Genomic DNA, 20,998 nt, shown 5'->3' on the forward strand with positions numbered 1-20,998 from the left:
TGGTCTCTCGTCAGTGTGAACATGTTGATGCAGCATCAGATTCCTGGAACTTTTGAAGCACTTCCCGCAGTCTGGACATTTAAATGATGTCTTGTCAGTGTGAATTTGCTGGTGTGTCAGCAGGGTAGATGAATCAGTGAATCCTTTTTTACACTCGGAGCAGATGAATGGCCTCTCTCCAGTGTGAGAGCGTCAATGGGTTTCCAGTGCAGGTGGGTAAATGAATCCCTTCCCACAGTCTCCACATTTCCACGATTTCTCCACAATGTGAACAGTGTTTTTTCCTTCCATCTTCAAATTCCAAACAAATTCACGTTCTGATCAATTGGGCGTCTGTCAGATCCTGATGTGATGAATGGTTTCAGTTTCCCCACTGAAAATCCTCCTGTTCTCATATCCTGTGAAATTGTTTCAAAACAGAAAATAGGGAGTGAGAGAGAACCCACAAAAACAGCTTGTGAAATTGAGCTGAATAAATCTGGTCATTTGAGGGGCCGACACTAGGAAAACGTGACCATAAAAACTACTGGACTGTCATAAAAACCCAATTGGTTCATTAATGTCCTTCAGGAGAGGGAACCTGTCAACTGGTCTGAGCGTAGATAAAACACTGGCCTCTTTCGGGGGAGAGAGCTGGGAGCAGAATGGGTGAAGGTAATGGACTGTATCTAAAACTCAGCCAAAGCTTTGACAGAATCTCCCAGACCCTCAAGCCCAGTAGGGGCTGGTTTAGCACAGCTGGCTAAACAGCTGGCTTGTAATGCAGAACAAGGCCAGCAGCGCGGTTCAATTCCTGTACCAGCCTCTCAACAGGCGCCAGAATGTGGCGACTAGGGGCTTTTCACAGGAACTTAATTTGAATCCTACTTGAGACAATAAGCGATTGTCATTGCACCTTCACCACGGAGAAGAATCAGGAAAGCAGGTGTATGTGAACCACACCACCTCCAAGTTCCAATCCAAGTCATACACTGTCCTGATCTGGCTGACATCCTGTACTGGATGAACAGAAATTTCCTCCAATGAAATATTTAGAAGTTTGAAATCATGGTCTTCAGTCCCTGCTACAAGTTTCACACCCGGAGCATTGACTCCATCACCATCCCTGACAACAGTGCGAGGCTCAACCAGACTATACTATTCACAACCATGGAAAAGTATTTCACTGAAATAAAAGTAAATACAGTGGAAATCTGAAATACAAACAGAAAATGCTGGATAAACTCACCAGGTCTGGCAGCATCTGTGGAGGAAGATGACTCTTCAGAAACCACAGCTCGGTTTCCGACCACAGATCACTGCCACGGCCTAGAATGAGTTTCTATCTCGTTCACATCACCCAACTTGGTCCTGTCTCATATTTCTGATGCTCACACACATTCCTTTATTCCCTCTAGACTTGACTATCCAAGAAAGACACACTTACATTTAGGTTCTGATGAACGGAGTGACTGTCACATTTTGATCTGATATTTGGTTTGAATTTTCCACCTTCAAATTCTGCCCTTCCAATGTCCTGTAAAGCAAAAGTCATCACTGTCAGTCCAGGAATAAAAATTGAGAAGAGACGTTATGGTTCAAGTTTGCTGTGTGTAAATCCTCCCATTATGGGGATAGATATGGGGATAAGGTAGGGGAATGGGCCTAGGTAGGGCTCTCTTTCAGAGGGTTGGTGTATATTCGATGTGCCGAATGGTCTCTTTGCACTGCAGGTGGTCTATGATTATTTTCTACTCGGTGAACCCCCTGTAAAAGGAGTTTGCAGAATCGATCCCTGTCAGTCCAGGAGAGAAATTCACAACATTCTATCCTCCTGCTGACAGGACAGGGTTCACCGCGCATGCGCCCTGCTGCACATTATTAAAGTTGGTGGACATGGTTTCGGGCCTTTCGGCAGCTACAGCTGCAGCTGCTGCCGCGGCCCCGTTTGGTGCGAACGCGGGACCGATGGGTTCTTATTTTGATTTTGAGTCCTACACTGGGTGTTTATGAAGCCTCAGCACCCACTCCGCCACCTCCATTACCCGGCCACAAGCGGCTGTTTCTCTCGAATCGCGGAATCCAAATGATCTCCTCCCAGCGGCGGCAGCACCCACACTGCGCATGCGGCTGCCGGAGCCCACACTGCGCATGTACCATTTCCTTCTGCAATTGCGTCTGCGCAGACCTCTTGTCAAGGGGGGATAGGGCACATTCTGATTCGCTCTGAAAGCTGGGTAATTCCTCCGGCATTGGAGGGCGCGCAATGGAAAATCAGGTTATGTGATCCGATTACGCTTGGAACCCGAGAGGTACTATACACAATTATAAATCAATTAATACTGCAAGAAAAAGGTGCACGAACCCTCCAGCATGGGTCTGGGTCGTGTGTAATTAACAGCAAAATAAAATCCCACAATTAGATGTGAACTGTCTCGGGTCTTATTTGTTCATGGGATATGGGTGTCGCCGGCTGTGCCAGCATTTATTGCCAATTCCTAATTGCCCTTGGGGGGCAGTTAAGAGTCAACCACATTGCTGTGGGTCTGGAGTCACATGTATAAAGATTATTATTATTAAGCCAGACCGGGTAAAGGTGGCAGATTTCCTTCGCTAGCAGGTAAAAAGAACAGGTGTTTTGTTTTTCTGCATCAAATATTTAGATCGTATATTTTTGGTATGACTGCAAAAAAAATTTATGTTACAAGTTTCAATTTCCCACCAGCCTTCGGTTGCTGAAATGCAAAATCCTGCAGGTGCTGGATATCTGAAGTAGAAGCAGAACATGGCAAAACTACACAGTAGATCTGGCAGTGTTTGTGGAAAGATACATATGGTTTACATTTCAGGTCTGTGAACTTTCATCAGAGCTGCACTGTATCAGTGCACATTTGGGTTGTGGGGGCTAAACCCACGCAAACCCGGGGAGAATGTGCAACTCCAAACGGACAGTGACCCAGGGACGGGATCGAACCTGGGACCTCGATGCTGTGAGACAGCAGCGCTAAACACTGTGCCACCGTGCTGCCCTTCAAAGACATTTCTGAGGTGGGGTCACTATACAGTGAGATCCACACTTGAGCTGGAGTGTTCACAATTGTGAGGTGCTTAAGAGGCGGTGGAAGATTGATTCGCTGGAGCATAGTGGGAAATTCTCAAGAAAGCTCATACGTCAGAGCATAGCAGGAACACTGTGAATTCCTGAGAGCTGTGGCACTTTGGTTTGGTCTCAGGAAGTAAAAGAAAATTACACAGCCCAATAATTAGCCAAAACCTTTCTGGGGAAGTAATCAGAGAAAGTAGGAGGTTCCATTGAGAATTTTCATTTCAGGTTTTTGTGATTATGCTTTTCAATATAAAGTATAAAATTTCATCTGAGACAATGTTCAATTAGTAGTATTTGCTTTACTTGTTCCTTTCATCGTGAAGTGTATTTGTTTTGAACCGTGGAATCCTGTGGTATTATTTCTTTCAGTAAATTGTTGAGTGTTTGAATTTCTCTTTAAACATTGACAGTCCTTACTGGGATCATAATGATATATACTGCCCAGAAAGAGGCTATTTGGTCCATCATGCCCATTTTGGCAGAAAACAAGCAATCCATTCTCATCCCACAGTCTAGCTCTTGCACAGTTGTTCTGTAAATTATAACACTTCAGATGCTTTTCTTGACTTCAGTGGGTTTTCTGCTTCAACCATCAACTTGGGCCGTGGGTTTCAGATCCCTCCACCCTTTGGGTGAAATAGATATCTCCACAATTCTCTAATCCTTCCATCAATTCCACTAACTTAATGTTTCAGTTGATAACACTCTCACCTCTAAGTGAGAACATTATGAATTTCACTCCAAATGCAGGAATCGGCACCACAATCTAGGCTGAGAGTCCAGCAGAATACTGCGCTGTCAGAGCTGTTGGCTTTTGGATAAGATATTAAACCGAGGCAATGTCTGCCTCATTATCTGTAAAAGTCCCATGTCACTATTTCTGCAAACAACAAGATCCCCTATCTTGTTCAATATGTATCCCCCCCCATCAACATCACAACAGATTATCAGATGGTTATGTTGTTTGTGGGAGTTGCTGCTTTTCGTATATTAAAACAGTGAATCAACTTCAAAAGCACTTTGGGATTCTGGTGATGGTGAAAAGAGCGATATAAATGTGAGGATTTGGGCAGCACGATGGTGCAGTGGGTTAGCACTGCTGCCTCACGGCGCCGAGGTTCAATCCTGGCTCTGGGTCACTGTCCATGTGGAGTTTGCACATTCTCCCCGTGTTTGCATAGGTTTTTACCCCACAACCCAAAAGATGTGCAGGATAGGTGGATTGGCCGCACTAAATTGCCCCTTGATTGGAAAAAATGAATTGGATACTCTAAATTTAAAAAAAAAGTGAGGATTTATTTCACTCTGAATCTATGTCCCTGGTTATAGATCTTTCTGTTCCTTTCCATCCACTCTAACTCGAGCCCTCATGAGTTATCGATGTCAATTAAATCTCCCCTTAGCCTCCTCTGTTTTTAACAAACATCAAATCTATCCTTTCCAGTGTTTCCTCACAGTTAATTTTGGTGTGAATGAGGTTCAGGGAATGTTCCCTAATTTCTCTTCCCTGATCATATGATTGAGATAATTCTTGTTGGGAGCCTGTTCGATGTCAGCCACCAGCAATCCCATAGGAAGTGACCATTTTATTTCTGTAATTCTGTGCAGTTGTGTCCCTCGCACTTCCAGTGAAGTGGAGGGCAGTTTTTATTGACAGCTTCAGTGGATTGAAAAACATTTGACAGAGTTGTGCACAGACACGATGCAGTTTGAATGAAAGTTCACTGTCTTGAAATGTTAATGATGTTTCACGCTTCAAGATAAAACCAGACTGCCTGAAAATTCCAGCAGTTTCTCTTTTTTTTTTGTTGCAGATATCAATCATCTGCAATAATTTGTTTAGTTTAACTGAAGTGTGTTGAGAATGTGGAACTCGTGACAAAAAGTCATGTTTGAGTAGGAACCCGATTAGTAAAGTAACAGCATTAAATTATCGTCACCATTGAGAGTGGAAAGGGATTCACATTGTCATACCATTTACTGATACAGTAGCAGAGCTACACCTGGAGAGACCATTCAGATACTTCACGTGTGTGTAGTTAGGTGTGTCCCAGGAACGGGGATTTCCTCAGTTCTCCCACCTGCCCCCAGTTTCAACATTTCCAAGGATTTAAAATACAATCTGTTCATTCTTACTGGCAAGACGTGGTTCAAATGTGTATGGGGAAGGAACTCCTTGTTCACGCCACTGCTGACTCTCCAGTGAGTTCATATGTAACTTTCTTTTGTTAATCACACCCGGGATAGAACTAGAACAAAGAACAAAACAGGCCCTTTGGCCCTCCAAGTCTGCACCGACCATGGTACTTGCCTAAACTAAAACTTTTTGCACTTACAATGTCTGTATCCTTCCATTCCCACCCTATTCATATATTTGTCTGGATGCCCCTTAAATGCCGCTATCATACCTGCTCCTACCACCTACCCAGGCAGCATGTTCCATATAGTACCGGAGTAACTATAACTATAGGTACCCTACTCGTATTCCAACTATCCAACTCATCAGACTCATTTGATTCTTCCCAACTTCCTTCTCTTCGTGAACCTCTGAAGGTAAAACATGATTTATATGTACCAACCTAATCTTTCCACTATGAAACATCTTAACAAAATATGTGCCAGACCCACATATTTTCATGACGCTTCCTGGTAGCCACTTCAAACACTTGTCATGTTCTTTCAACCTTAACTTTCTGGTTCAACTTAAGACTTGTTTCTCTCACTGTTGCTTCACAGCTCCAGGGTCCAAGGTTCAATTCCCGGCTTGGGCACTGTCTGTGCGGAGTTTGTATGTTCTTCCCGTGTCTGCGTGGGTTTCCTCCGGGTGCTCCGGTTTCCTCCCACAAGTCCTGAAAAATGTGCTGTTCGGTAATTTGGACATTCTGAATTCTGCCTTCATATACTCGAACAGACGCCAGAATGTGTCGACTCGGACCTTTTCACAGTTACTTCATTAAAATGTTAATGTAAGCCTACTTTAAAGATTATTATTATTATTGTATTTACCCACTGTGTAAAACAATATGGCTCAAGGACTGTGGTCTTCGGTTCAAATATCAATTGATCTAAAAATTGGATATCTTGGTGTGGTGTTTCAATCGAAATTCAATCAGAAACAACCCAGCATTCGTCACTGTGCAGAATGTGCTCTATCCTTAATGATCTATTGAGCTGCTCGCAGAAAAATACTTTTCACTGTACCTCGGTACACGTGACAATAAACCAATCAATCAAATCCAATCCAATTCTTGCCAGAGAACCGACGCGCAGGCGCAGCATGAAATTGTGAAATGAGCATGCACAGAAGCTGTGCTGCAGTGGGCTGTGCTGCAGCTGCGGAGAGATAGTGATGAGGTCTCCGCAAATGATGAGAAATGGCAAGTTTTGGGAAGGGAATGGAGGGGGAAGAGTGGGTGGGAAGGCTTTGTAATTTCACAGTGGAAACGTTCAACCCATAGTAAGACCCTCCCAGTCCTGATTTTGCATCAAGTTAGGAAGTAATTTTGGTGCCGCCTTTCCCCTGCAAGGCCCCAGTTAATGGCCGCAATCTTGATGTGGGCCAGGGGGAAGGTTGGCGCATGCGCGCCCGCCATCTTTAACCAGGGCAATGAGCAGCCGTACGCGTGCGCAGCGAGAATGTTGTGGAATTCTATCCTGGACTGACAATGATGGATTGTGGAAACGCCTTTTACAGGGGACTAGAAGGGGAGGATTTACACACAGCAAACATAAACCAAGAGAAATGTTTGTCTCTTCTCAATTTTTATTCCTGGATTGACGGATATTCCTTTTTTTATGGGACATCAGAAGAGCGGAATTTGAAGGAAATTCAGGGGTTATTGGGTTACGGGGATAGGGTGGAAGTGAGGGCTTAAGTGGGTCGGTGCAGACTCAATGGGCCAAATGGTCTTCTTCTGCACTGTATGTTTTATGTTCTATGAAATAGGGAACAACAATGTCATGGAGTGATTTGAAAAGAACAATGAGAATTGAAATAAGAATGGAAAACTCTAGATAAACTCAGCAGATCCGACAGCATCTGTGAAACGAAAAACACGCTTAACGTTTCGTGTCCATAAGTCCCTTCCCAGAACTGAGAATTTTAAACTGAGTTGATTCAGTCAGTTCCTTTTCACAACCTGCCTTTGTGTTTTTGTCGGTTCTCTCTCACTCTCTTTAGTTTTAAATCAATTTCACAGGGTGTTAGAAGGGGAGGATTTGAAGTCGTCCAACTCAAACCACACATCACATCAGGATCTGACAGTCACCCAATTTATCGCAACCTGAATATCGGAATTTGAACAGGGAAGGAAAAAGTATTGTTCACTCGGAGTATCGACAAAGTTGCAGCCAAGCATCTGGCCTGTCGGAACATAAACTCAGTCACACTAGGGAGAAGCCATGGAAATGTGAGGATTGCGGGAAAGGATTTAATTACCCATCAGAGCCTTAAACTCATTGGCGCAATCAAACTGGAGAAAAACCATTTACCTGCTCCCAGTGTGGGAAGGGATTCACTCAGTCATCCACCCTGCTGAAACATGAGCAAGTTCACACTGATGAGAGACATTTTAAATGCCCAGACTGTGGTAAATGCTTTAAAAGTTCTGGGAACCTGATGACCCATCAAAGTGTTCACACTGACGTGAGGCCGTTCACATGCGTTCATGTGGGGCTGGATTCAGACAAGCATGTCACCTCACTGTACACCAGCAAGTTCACACGATTGAGAGGCTATTCACCTGCTCCCAATGTGGGAAGCGGTTCACTCGGTCATCCCACCTGCTCACACACCAGCACACTCACACTGGGGAGAGGCCATTCACCTGTTCTGAGTGTGGGAAGGGGTTTACTCAGTCGTCTGATCTGCAGTCACACCAGCTAGGTCACACTGATGAGAGATCTTTTAAATGTCCAGATTGCAGGAAGTGCTTTAATAGTTCAATGGGAACTGGTGCGCCATCAACGTGTTCACACTGACGAGAGACCGTTCAGGTGCTCTCATTGCGGAACTCGGTTCAGGCAAGCCTGTCATCTCACTGCACACCAGCGAATCCACACTGGAGTGAAGGCATTCACCTGCTTCGAGTGTGGGAAGGGATTCATCAATGCATCCAACCTGCTGACACACCAGCGTGTCCACACTGGGAGAGGCCGTTCACTTGCTACGATTGTGGAAAGGGCTTCATTAAGTCATCCCACCTGCAGACACACCAGCGGGTCCACACTGGGGAGAGGCCGTTCACCTGCTCTGTGTGTGGGAAGAGTTTCACTCAGTCATCCACTCTGCTAAGACACCAGCGAGTCCACAATAAACTACAATGATTGGATTTTGCTGATAATCACATCCCAGATTCCACATGTTCATTTGATTGCATTTCTGCTGATGTTAATAAGCTCCATCCCATTCTCGGGTCTTGCTATTGTGGAAAAAAAGTCAAATAAACCAGGTTTTAGTGAAATATACAGTGTGTCTGGTGTTTCTAATATCTCAAACAAGTTACCTCCTTTTGAAGAGCTCGCATCTCCCCATCTCCTACATCCTCAAATTCAACAACTGCGAGGAGCTCATAGAGTTTCTTCTCACAAAGACTGAGACAATCCAATCTTCGAAGATGTAACAAGCATCTGTATATTTAGATCTTGTAGATTGTCGTAAATCTGGACTTCTGGATAGCATTTGATAAGATGCTGCACAGAAGGTTAATTCACAAGGAGAGATCACATGGGATTAGGGGTAATTTATTAGCTTAGATAGAAGACTGGCTAACGGACAGGAGACAGAGAGTCAGGATAAATGGGTCGTTTTCTGGATGGCAAGATGTAATTAGTGGGGTGTCACTGAGTTTGGTCCTTGGGCCCCAACTATTTACAATCTATATTAACAATTAGGAAACAGGGATAGAAGGTTCTCAAGCCAAATTTGCAGATGACACAAACATAGAACATACAGTACAGAAGGAGGCTATTCGGCCCATCAAGTCTGCACCGACCCACATTAAGCCCTCACTTCCACGCTATCCCCGTAACCCAATAACCCCTCCTAACCTTTTTGGACACTAAGGGCAATTTATCATGGCCAATCCACCTAACCTGCACATCTTTGGACTGTGGGAGAAAACCGGAGCACCCGGAGGAAACCCACGCAGACACAGGGCGAACGCGCAGACTCCGCACAGACAGTGACCCAGCGGGGAATCAAACCTGGGACCCTGGCCCTGTGAAGCCACAGTGCTATCCACTTGTGCTACCGTGCTGCCCAAATAGGTGAGACAGTAAGTTTTAATAAGGAAATAAGAACCTTACATATGGACATAGATAGGTTAGGAGAATAGGCCAAAATGTGGCAAATGGAGTTTAACATAGATAAGTGTGAGGTCATGCATTTTGGTCGAAAAAATGGAAAGGCAACTTATTATCTAAATGGTTAAAGACTTTGGGGTGCTCCAATGCAGAAAGATCTGGGTGTCCTTGTGCATGAGTCACAGAAAATGAACATGTAGGTGCAGCAGATAATAAGGAAAGCAAATGGAATGTTGGCATTTATAGCAAAAGGAATTGAGTACAAAGGTAAGGAAGTGTTGTTGCAACTATGCAAGACATTGGTATGACCACACCTGGAGCATTGTGCATAATTTTGGTCCTCTTATTTGAGGAAAGATGTAGTGGCATTGGAGGCAGTTCAGAGGAGGTTCACAGGATTTATTCCAGAGACGAGGGGGATGTCGTATGAGGAGAAATTGAATAGTTTAGGCCTATACTCTCTAGAGTTTAGAATAATGAGGGGAGATCAAATCGAGCTGTACAAGATGCTAAAAATATGGATAAAGTAGACGTGGAGCAGATGGTTCCTCTTGTGGGGCATTCTAATACGAGAGGTCATAATCTTAGAATAAGAGGTAGCAAATTTCAAACAGATTTGAGGAGAAACTACTTCTAAAGGGTTGTGAATCTGTGGAATTTGCTATCCCAGAGTGCCGTGGACAGTGGATGCAGGGACAGTGAGTAAATTTAAGAAAGAGTTAGACAGATTTTTAATTGATAATGGGCGAATGGCCTAATTCTGCTCCTGTGTGTTATGAATTTATGAAGAGGCATCTGGATGGATACATGGGGCGGGATTCTCCCATCCCGCAGCAGAGTGTCCACGTCGTCGTAAACGCCGTCGTGTTTTACGGCGGCATGAACGGGCCACTGCCAGGAGTAATTCTGGCCCCTACAGGTGGCCAGCCCAGCGCTGGAGTGGTTCACGCCGCTCCAGCTGCCGATCCTGGTGCGAACTGTGCCCCGCGGGATCCGCACATGCGCAGTGGCCTCTTTCAACACGGCGGTCCCGACGCAACATGGCACAGGAATACAAGGGCTGGCGTGGAAGAAATGAGCTCCTCTCCCCCCTCCACGCTGAGTTCCACCGGCTGAGAGCAGATGTGGACGGCACTGGTGGGATTCAGTATTTTCAATCCGGCTGCTCGGCCATCCCGGGCTGAGAATCGGCCGGCCGACCGCGTAGAGCCGTCCGCGCTGGCCAACCACGACGGCGCCAATTATCCGCTCTGCGGAGATACGCGTGCTGGCGTTGGTGGGGGGGGGGGGGGGGGGTGCGTGGCCCGGTCGCGGGGATTCTTCGGTCCGGCCCAGGTTCTGGAAGAATCCCACCCAGGATAAGGGACTAAACCAGGTAAGGGCAGAAGCATTTTTTTAAGTTAGGGCATCATGACTGGCACAGGCTTGGCGTGCCGAAGGACCTGTCCCTGTGCTGTACTTTTCTTTGTTCTGGATTGTGGTGTCTGCCCTGGTATTCATGTGACTGAACAGATCTTTAAACACAAAGGGCAGGGCGTCCCGTGAGGTCGTGGATCCGGAGGGCAAGATTTGTTTATTTTTCTTCCTTTCTCTGCTTCACAAATAAGACCTTGGGTCTCAAAGGGTAATGCAGTTTGATGGACAGGTTGTCTGTATTCTGAACAATGGGTAACAAGCTCCGCCCAGTCATTCAAAACATTGCCCCCAAGAAAGATGGCGATCGCGCATGCGTCTTGCTGCATGTTGTCCCCAATAAAGATGGTGACCGTTAACGCTGCGGCCACCAGCCCCGTTCGTGGTAAATGGACCCGGTTTGTCCGCTTTTTTGCCTTTCGGTTTACACAACATGTTTGAGAAATCTCCGATCCTTCTCACCTTCCGTACCAATATTCTCTCTTCGCGTGTGCGAATTCGCCAGAGAAGTGCCTGTTAATCGCCATTACTTGCAGTGCGCATGCTTTAGTTGCGTCCCTCATTCACTCTGATTGGTTGGAGGACCGGCCACTCCCGCCCGCTCTCCCTATTGGTCCGGAGCTGCCGTCAATCACCTCCGGGGCATTGAGAGCGAGAGCATGCGCAGTCCGGCTGCGGGGCTCAATATTAGTGCGCAGGCGCAGCGTCAAAGAGCTTGGAGTATGCGCATTGTGATCGATGCCTCGGGCCTTGTTTGTGCCGAAGAAGCGGAGTCAGCGGGTGGGAGGAATTGGACTTTGTGGATCCGCAAACCCTTCACAATCATTGTCTGTGCTGAGAGTGGAGACATGAAATGGTGGGGATAGTGAGAAGGGTTTGCATTTCAGCCCAGGAAGGAGGGAGAGTGAGTGGGACGGGGATTGACAGATTTGGGGGGAACAAGAGAAGGAAAAATGTTCCAGAGAAACGAGAATTGTCTGTTCAGAATTAGTTTTGCTTTTCCAGGGTATTAGAAGAACAAAGAACAAAGAAATGTACAGCACAGGAACAGGCCCTTCGGCCCTCCAAGCCCGTGCCGACCATACTGCCCGACTAAACTACAATCTTCTACACTTCCTGGGTCCGTATCCTTCTATTCCCATCCTATTCATATATTTGTCAAGATGCCCCTTAAATGTCCCTATCGTCCCTGCCTCCACTACCTCCTCCGGTAGTGAGTTCCAGGCACCCACTACCCTCTGCGTAAAAAACTTGCCTCGTACATCTACTCTAAACTTTGCCCCTCTCACCTTAAACCTATGCCCCCTAGTAATTGACCCCTCTACCCTGGGGAAAAGCCTCTGACTATCCACTCTGTCTATGCCCCTCATAATTTTGTATACCTCTATCAGGTCGCCCCTCAACCTCCTTCGTTCCAGTGAGAACAAACCGAGTTTATTCAATCGCTCCTCATAGCTTATGCCCTCCATACCAGGCAACATTCTGGTAAATCTCTTCTGCACCCTCTCTAAAGCCTCCACATCCTTCTGGTAGTGTGGCGACCAGAATTGAACACTATACTCCAAGTGTGGCCTAACTAAGGTTCTATACAGCTGCAACATGACTTGCCAATTCTTATACTCAATGCCCCGGCCAATGAAGGCAAGCATGCCGTATGCCTTCTTGACTACCTTCTCCACCTGTGTAGCCCCTTTCAGTGATCTGTGGACCTGTACTCCTAGATCTCTTTGACTTTCAATACTCTTGAGGGTTCTACCATTCACTGTATATTCCCTACCTGCATTAGCCCTTCCAAAATGCATTACCTCACATTTGTCCAGGTTAAACTCCATCTGCCATCTCTCCGCCCAAGTCTCCAGACAATCTAAATCCTGCTGTATCCTCAGACAGTCCTCATCGCTATCCGCAATTCCACCAACCTTTGTGTCGTCTGCAAACTTACTAATCAGACCAGTTACATTTTCCTCCAAATCATTTATATATACTACAAAGAGCAAAGGTCCCAGCACTGATCCCTGTGGAACACCACTGGTCACAGCCCTCCAATTAGAAAAGCATCCCTCCATTGCTACCCTCTGCCTTCTATGGCCTAGCCAGTTCTGTATCCACCTTGCCAGTTCACCCCTGATCCCGTGTGACTTCACCTTTTGTACCAGTCTACCATGAGGGACCTTGTCAAAGGCCTTACTGAAGTCCATATAGACAACATCTACTGCCCTACCTGCATCAATCATCTTAGTGACCTCCTCGAAAAACTCTATCAAGTTAGTGAGACACGACCTCCCCTTCACAAAACCGTGCTGCCTCTCACTAATACGTCCATTTGCTTCCAAAAGAGGATTTACAGACTGAAATTCACATCAAGATCTGACACAGCCACTTGATTCATCAGGACCTAAATACTGTTGTCATTTACAGTGGGAGGAGAAATGTTTGTTCTGTCTTTGAATGAAAATTTCAAACATCAGTGTGACTGGGAAAGCACCAAGACACACGCATTGAGTGAGAGTGTTTCAGTGAACTGACTGTGGAAAGAGCTCTCACAGCCTGAAAAAACATCACCATTCACAGTGGGGAGAAACCGTACATGAGCTCTGTGTGTGAATGAAGCTTCAACTGATTGTACAAACTGTAGAGACACAAGGATACCAACACCATGGAGAAACATTGGAAATGTGGGGACTGTGGGAAGGGATTCAATTATCCATCCCGGCTGGAAACTCATCGACGCAGTCACGTTAGGGCTAACAAAATGGAGAAACCATGGATATGCGATGATTGTGGTAAAGGATTCAATTATCCATACCTGCTGGAATACCATCGACAGAGTCACACTGGGAAGAAGCCATTCATCTGTTCCGAGTGTGGGAAGGGATTCACAACATCATCCCACCTGCTGTCACACCAGCGTATTCACACAGAGGAGAGACCGTTCAGCTGCTTTACCTGTGGAACGAGGTTCTCATGTTCATCCAACCTCAATGCACATCAACGAGTTCACACTGGGGGGAAGTCGTTCACCTGTTCCTTGTGTGGGAAGAATTTCGCTGGTCCATCCGGTCTTTGGTCACACCAGCAAATTCACAGAGGGGTGAAGCCGTTCACCTGTTCTGTGTGTGGGAAGGGCTTCACTCTGTCATCCAACCTGCTGTCACACCAGAGAATTCATACTGAGGAGAGGCCGTTCAGCTGCACTTCCTGTGGAAAGAGGTTCAGGTCTTCATCCAACCTCCGTGCACACAAGCGGGTTCACACTGGAGAGAGGCCATTCACCTGCTCCATGTGTGGGAATGAATTCACTAATTCATCCAGCCTCCAGTCACACCAGCGAATTCACACAGAGGAGAAGCCATTCATTTGCACATACTGTGGAAAGAGTTTCAGGCAGTTATCAATCCTCACTGCACATCAGCGCACTCACACTGGAGAGAGACCATTCACTTGCTCCGAGTGTGGGAAGGGATTTACTCAGTCTGGCAGCCTGCATTTACATAAGCGCACTCACACCGGGGAAAGGCCGTTCACCTGCTCTGAGTGTGGGAAGGGATACACTCGGTCATCCCACCTGCTGACACACCAGCGAGTTCACAACTGTCTGCAGGGTTTGGATTCTGCTGTTAAGCACATCCAGGATTGATAATCTGACAATATTTGGTTTGTTTCTGCTGACATTAACAATCCCTATAACTGGCTGGAGTTTAATATTCTGGATCTGTCACTGATTTTCAGGGCTGCAAAGTTCCATTTAAAGAGCACCATCTGTGATTTTTTTTGCTTTAATTCAGGAACTTGTTGATAATAAATTTATGAACTTTTCCTTCAGCACGAAATGGATCTTTAGTGCAAACTCTACAATTCACTGTCTCTGGGTAAAGTTGAGCAAATGACCACAGGCTGACTGGTTGTGATTTAACCTGAGGCACACCTCTGGCAAGGAGCAAGGTTGAGAAGGCAGGCCTTCATGAATAACCTTGACTGATGCCCTTGCTCTGCATTACAGACCAGCTGTCTAGCTAAGTGAGCTAAACTAGCAATACTATGGCTAAGATTCCACTGATTAACATCACCAATTAGAAACTGGTGATTAATCCTTGCTGACAATTCTTACTGACTAACACATTCTTCACAGTGACACCTCCACTATCAAAGTAAATTCTCAAGGAACTTAAAAGAACTTAAAGTCACTTATGAGCACTGAAATTAAAATTGCTGAAAAGAGAAATGTTGCTGAAGCTTTTCATTTTGTACTTATCAGGACAAACAGAAAAATGCCAAATTTCAAATGATCACAATTAATACAACAGGAGTCAAGAGGGCTGATTGGTTTGCAAGTGCACTCTGATTGGCTGAAACATTGATGTTGACAAATCAACAGAAAACTACAGGTTCCTTGAACTTCCGAGTAATTCAAAAAAAGTTGCAAGTCTTGATCATATTCCAGAGAACTGGTGCCTGCATATGAAAGTATGTCGCTTTTAGCAAAATAAAATGAGTCCTGTTACGAGCTGGACTGATTATCTTAAATTGATTGTCAGTGTAGCTATTAGCGCACTTAGGATTGTTCAGATCAATGGCAATTTTTATTGCGCTTTAAAAAAATAACTTTGGAGTACCCAATGTTTTCCAATTAAGGGGCAATTTAACATGGCCAATTCACCTACCTTGCACATCTTTTTGGGTTGTGGGGGTCAGACCCACGCAGACACGGGGAGAATATGCAAACTCCACACGGATCGAACCCGGGTCCTCGGCGCCGCAGTCCCAGTGCTAACACTGACCTCTCACCTGACACCTCACAATGCCCAGGCAATGATTGACGGCAGCTCCTGACCAATAGGGGGTAGCAAAATGACTAACGGAAACAGCTTGTCCTCCAACCAATCAGTGAATGAGGGGCGGGGCTCTCAGGGTACCAGATCTGCAGAGAAGCGACCACACAGGCGCACGTGCCAACTCAAAAAAAGGTTTCTCTCCTCAATTTCTAATCTGGATGCATCGTAATGATTTTTGTAAACAGAGATTACAGCTATCGGGTAAAAATTAAACAGATTGGGCCTTATTTTCTTGAAAAAACAAATAATTGAGTAGTGACCTGATACAAAGCTTTAAAACGATCTGTGAGTTGGACAGGGGAGAGGTGGAGCGGATGCTGCCAATTGTAAAGGAGTCGCAAACTGGGAGCCAGGAATAAACATGGGCGGCACAGTGGTTAGCACTGAGAAACGGTGCGGGATTCGTCGGTTTCGTGCTTAACACCGAGGAGGCTGACAAGCACTGTTGCTTCACAGCGCCAGGGTCCCAGGTTAAATTCCTGCTTGGGTCACTGTGCGGAGTCTGCATGTTCTCCCCGTGTCGGTGTGGGTTTCCTCCGAATGCTCGGGTTTCCTCTCACAAGTCCTGAAAGATGTGTTTGTTGGATGAATTGGACATTGTGAATTTTCCCTCTGTGAACCTGAACAGGTGCCGGAGTGTGGTGACTAGGGGTTTTTCACAGTCACTTCATTGCATAAGCCTACTTGTGATAATAAAGATTATTATTATTGTAAACTAGGTCATAAATACAAGAGAGTTACTAATAAGTCCAAGAGGGAGATATAGACACATTTCTTCATTCACTGGATTAGAATGTGCAACTTGTTACCAGGGAAGGAGTTGTGGAAAGCGCTGGGATGTTTCCAAAAGGAAATGGGACAAGCACATGAGAAAAGGGAATGGAAAGATCAGCTGACAGGCTGAGATGAGGTGGATAGAATGGAAGGAGATGTGTCGAGTATAATCAGCAGCAGAACAGTTGGACCAACTGGCCTGTTCATTGTAGAATCTAAGTAATTCAATGTAAACTTCTTTTACACAATATGAGGATTGCAGATGGGAAATTCAAACCAAACATCATGCAAGTCCTGACAGTCTATCGATTCATCAGGAGTTGAAAATCATCGGCCTTTCAATGTGGAAGGAGAAATGTTTGTCCTGACTAAAAGAAAAGATTGCAAACATCAGTGCGACTGGAAAAGCACTGAGGCACTTACACACTGAGTGACTCTTCCAGCGAACTGACTGTGCAAAGAGCTTTAACCTGTCACAGAGTCTGAAAACATATTGCACCATTTACATCAGGAAGAGACCGTACTCAGGCTGTGTGTGGCCCAGGTTTCACATCAGGAAGAGACCGTACTCAGGCTGTGTGTGTGGACCAGGTTTCACATCAGGAAGAGACCGTACTCAGGCTGTGTGTGTGGACCAGGTTTCACATCAGGAAGTGACCGTACTCAGGTTGTGTGTGTGGACCAGGTTTCACATCAGGAAGTGACCGTACTCAGGCTGTGTGTGTGGCCCAGGTTTCACATCAGGAAGAGACCGTACTCAGGCTGTGTGTGTGTGGACCAGGTTTCACATCAGGAAGTGACCGTATTCAGGCTGTGTGTGTGGACCAGGTTTCACATCAGGAAGAGACCGTACTCAGGCTGTGTGTGTGGACCAGGTTTCACATCAGGAAGTGACCGTACTCAGGCTGTGTGTGTGGACCAGGCTTCACATCAGGAAGTGACCGTACTCAGGCTGTGTGTGTGGACCAGGTTTCACATCAGGAAGAGACCGTACTCAGGCTGTGTGTGTGGACCAGGTTTCACATCAGGAAGTGACCGTACTCAGGCTGTGTGTGTGGACCAGGCTTCACATCAGGAAGTGACCGTACTCAGGCTGTGTGTGTGGACCAGGTTTCACATCAGGAAGAGACCGTACTCAGGCTGTGTGTGTGGACCAGGTTTCACATCAGGAAGTGACCGTACTCAGGCTGTGTGTGTGGACCAGGCTTCACATCAGGAAGTGACCGTACTCAGGCTGTGTGTGTGGACCAGGCTTCACATCAGGAAGAGACCATACTCAGGCTGTGTGTGTGGGCCAGGCTCCACATCAGGAAGTGACCGTACTCAGGCTGTGTGTGTGGACCAGGTTTCACATCAGGAAGAGACCGTACTCAGGCTGTGTGTGTGGACCAGGTTTCACATCAGGAAGAGACCGTACTCAGGCTGTGTGTGTGGACCAGGCTTCACATCAGGAAGTGACCGTACTCAGGCTGTGTGTGTGGACCAGGTTTCACATCAGGAAGTGACCGTACTCAGGCTGTGTGTGTGGACCAGGTTTCACATCAGGAAGTGACCGTACTCAGGCTGTGTGTGTGGACCAGGCTCCACATCAGGAAGAGATCGTACTCAGGCTGTGTGTGTGGACTAGGTTTCACATCAGGAAGAGATCGTACTCAGGCTGTGTGTGGACCAGCCTTCAACTCACCAGCCAACACAGACAGACAGAAGGACACCGGCACCATGGAGAAACCGTGGAAATGTGGGGACTGTGGGAAAGGATTCAATTCTCTATCTGAAGTGGAACCAGACCAGGACCAGAGTAGCAGGTTTATGAGAATAACATAATCTCCAAGTTCCCCCCCAACTCATACACTGTCCTGACTTCTCTGATATCTAGTGCTGCATGAACAGAAATTTCCTCCAATTAAATATTGGAAAGACTGAAGCCATTGTCTTCAGTTCCTGCTTCAACCCTAGCTGCCAACTCCATCCCTTTCCCCAGCAACTTTCTGAAGCTGAATAGAATGGTTGAGAGCCTTGGTGTCATATCTGACCAGAGATGGGTCTTCCGGTTGGGGCTATGCCTGGGTAGGTCGCACGTTCGGCAGCTCCTGCCGTGAACGGACTTTTGGGCCCTTCTAAGGAGCCCCAGCGGCACTTGGACGATGATTCCCGGTGTGGGAAGGCAGCAGTGAGGTTCCCCCAGCACTGTATGGAGTGGACCAGGAGCGGAGTGGTCAAAAAAGTGGCATTCGAGAAGAGAGGAGAACGGGTGAGAAAAAGCAAGATGGCGGCGGGCGGAGACCAGGCAGCATGGGCTCAGTGGTCTCGGGAGCCGCAAGAGTTTTGGAGAAGCTGCTTTGCGAAATTGAAGGCGGAGATGTTGGCCCCGATGAGGTTGTCGATTGAAAGGCTGGTGGAGACCCAGAGGATGCAGGGGACAGCGATTAAGGAGGTCCAGCAAAAGGCCTCCGAGGACGAGATCCTGGGCCTGGCGGTGAAAGTGGAGGCGCACGAGGCGTTGCATAAAAAATGGCAGGAGAAATTTGAGGATCTGGAGAACAGGTCGAGGAGGAAGAATCTGCGGATTCTGGGTCTCCCTGAAGATGTGGAGGGGTTGGATGCTGGGGCGTATGTGGCTACGATGCTGGGTACGCTGATGGGTGCGGGAGCCTTCCCGAGGCCCCTGGAGCTGGATGGGGCGCACAGAGTCCTGGCGAGGAGGCCGAGGGTGAATGAGCCGCCGAGGGCTGTGGTGGTGAGGTTTCACCGTTTCACCGACAGGGAGTGTGTCTTGAGATGGGCGAAGAAGGAGCGGAGCAGCAGGTGGGAGAATGCTGAAATCCGCATTTACCAGGACTGGAGTGCAGAGCTGGCCAAGAAGAGGGCAGGATTCAACCGGGCCAAGGCGGTTCTCCACTGAAAGGGGGTGAAGTTCAGCCTGTTGCAGCCAGCGCAGCTATGGGTCACGTATCAGGACCGACAGCACTACTTTGATACAGCGGTCGAGGCGTGGCCCTTTATCAAAAATGAGATGCTGGACTCAAATTAGTGGCATGCTATGGGGGATGTTGGGGAGTGGGAGGGGGCGATATTTGTGTTTTTTCTGTATGTGTGCTGGTTTGGGAGGGGTTGTTCCCCGCGTTCGATGGGGAGGGGGCGTTCCCCACGTTCGATTGGGGGGGGGGGGAAGTGTGTGCTGGAGGCCCTGGGCCTTTGGGGAATGGGGCGAGGTTGCAGGAGAAAGGAGCTGCGCCATAGGGGGCGGGGTCGGCCCAGGCAGGGATCGTAGGCTTTTACCCACGGAAAGGGGGGGGCGGGGCCTGATGCGGGGGGGCGTCACTGGACTGGAGTACACATTGGTTTGTAGGGGGAGTGGAGGGGGGGACTTGGGCCGCCCCTTTGGTGGGGGACTTTGAGGGGGAATCCAACAGGAGGATCGGTGGCAGAGGCGTGAGTGGCCGGGGTCAGCAGGAGTCAGCTGACTTATGGGAGTGCAGTGGGGGGAGCAGGGGGGTTAAGGCTGGGGGATGGGGGGGTTGGTGGGGGGGGGGGGGGACTGGGTTGCTGCTGTACTGACTGAGGGCGCGCTGGAGGTAAGAGGGAGAGTCGGGGCAGGGAGCCTCCGCCTGGGGGGCTGAAGAGTGCCGGAGGCGTGGGCACGTGGACGGCCTAAAAGAGGAGATGGCTAGTTGGCGGGGGGGGGGGGGGAGGGGGGGGGGGGGGGCGGCGGGGGGGGGGGGGGGGGAGGGGGTGGTCCCCCGAGGGGGTAGTCCCCCGAGGGGGGTAATCCCCCGATCCGACTGATCACGTGGAACGTGAGAGGCTTGAATGGGCCGGTCAAGAGGGCCCGGGTGTTTGCGCACTTAAAGGGACTAAAGGCAGACGTAGCCATGTTAAAGGAGATGCACCTGAAGGTTGCGGATCAGACCAGGCTGAGGAAGGGATGGGTGGGGCAGGTCTTTCATTCTGGGCTGGATGCGAAGAACAGGGGGGGTCGCAATCTTGGTGAGCAAACGGGTGACTTTTGAGGCGGCGGGTATTGTGGCGAATAAGGGGGGCCGATATGTGATGGTGAGTGGTAGGCTGCAGGGGGCTCGGGTGGTGCTGGTGAATGTGTATGCTCCAAACTGGGACGATGCAGGGTTCATGAAGCGCATGCTGAGCCGGATTCCAGATCTGGAGGCAGGTAATCTGGTAATGGGGGGACTTCAACACGGTACTGGACCCGGCACTGGATCGGTCTAGGTAGAGGTCGGGTAAGAGGCCGGCTGCGGCCAAGGTCCTGAAGGGGTTTATGGATCCGATGGGGGGAGTGGATCCGTGGTGGTTTGCCAGGTCAAACTCCTTGTTCTCCCATGTGCACAAGGCCTACTCGCGAATAGCCTTTTTCGTGGTAAGCAGGGCGCCGATCCCGAGAGTGGAGGGGACGGAGTATTCAGCCATTGCGATTTCGGATCACGTCCCGCACTGGGTGGAGCTGTAGTTGGGGTGGGAGAGGGGCCAGAGTGGCGCATGGATGTGGGACTGCTGGCAGACGAGGAGGTTTGTGGGCGGGTTCGGGGGTGCATCCAAAGATATGTGGAGGCCAATGATAATGGGGAGGATTCGG

At 47.9% G+C, this 20,998-nt stretch overlaps 2 protein-coding genes across 2 annotated transcripts in view; one reads left to right on the plus strand and one right to left on the minus strand.

Annotated features, from left to right (window-relative positions):
• The window catches only part of LOC140421366 (uncharacterized), a 522,678-nt gene that overhangs the window by 269,723 nt on the left and 231,957 nt on the right, over positions 1-20,998 (minus strand). The gene's annotated exons all lie outside the window — the stretch shown is intronic.
• Positions 12,606-14,617, plus strand: LOC140419473 (uncharacterized). The gene has a single exon (XM_072503345.1). The coding sequence runs from the start codon at positions 13,458-13,460 to the stop codon at positions 14,436-14,438; it is 981 nt and encodes a 326-aa protein (XP_072359446.1). The 5' UTR covers positions 12,606-13,457; the 3' UTR covers positions 14,439-14,617.

Source organism: Scyliorhinus torazame, chromosome 5 (assembly GCF_047496885.1).
Source record: "Scyliorhinus torazame isolate Kashiwa2021f chromosome 5, sScyTor2.1, whole genome shotgun sequence".
NCBI lineage: Eukaryota > Metazoa > Chordata > Chondrichthyes > Carcharhiniformes > Scyliorhinidae > Scyliorhinus > Scyliorhinus torazame.

What these genes read in the sequence shown, in the direction of transcription:
- LOC140419473 (XM_072503345.1), top strand. Translation starts at nt 13,458, where the DNA reads ATGGAGAAACATTGGAAATGTGGGGACTGTGGGAAGGGATTCAATTAT.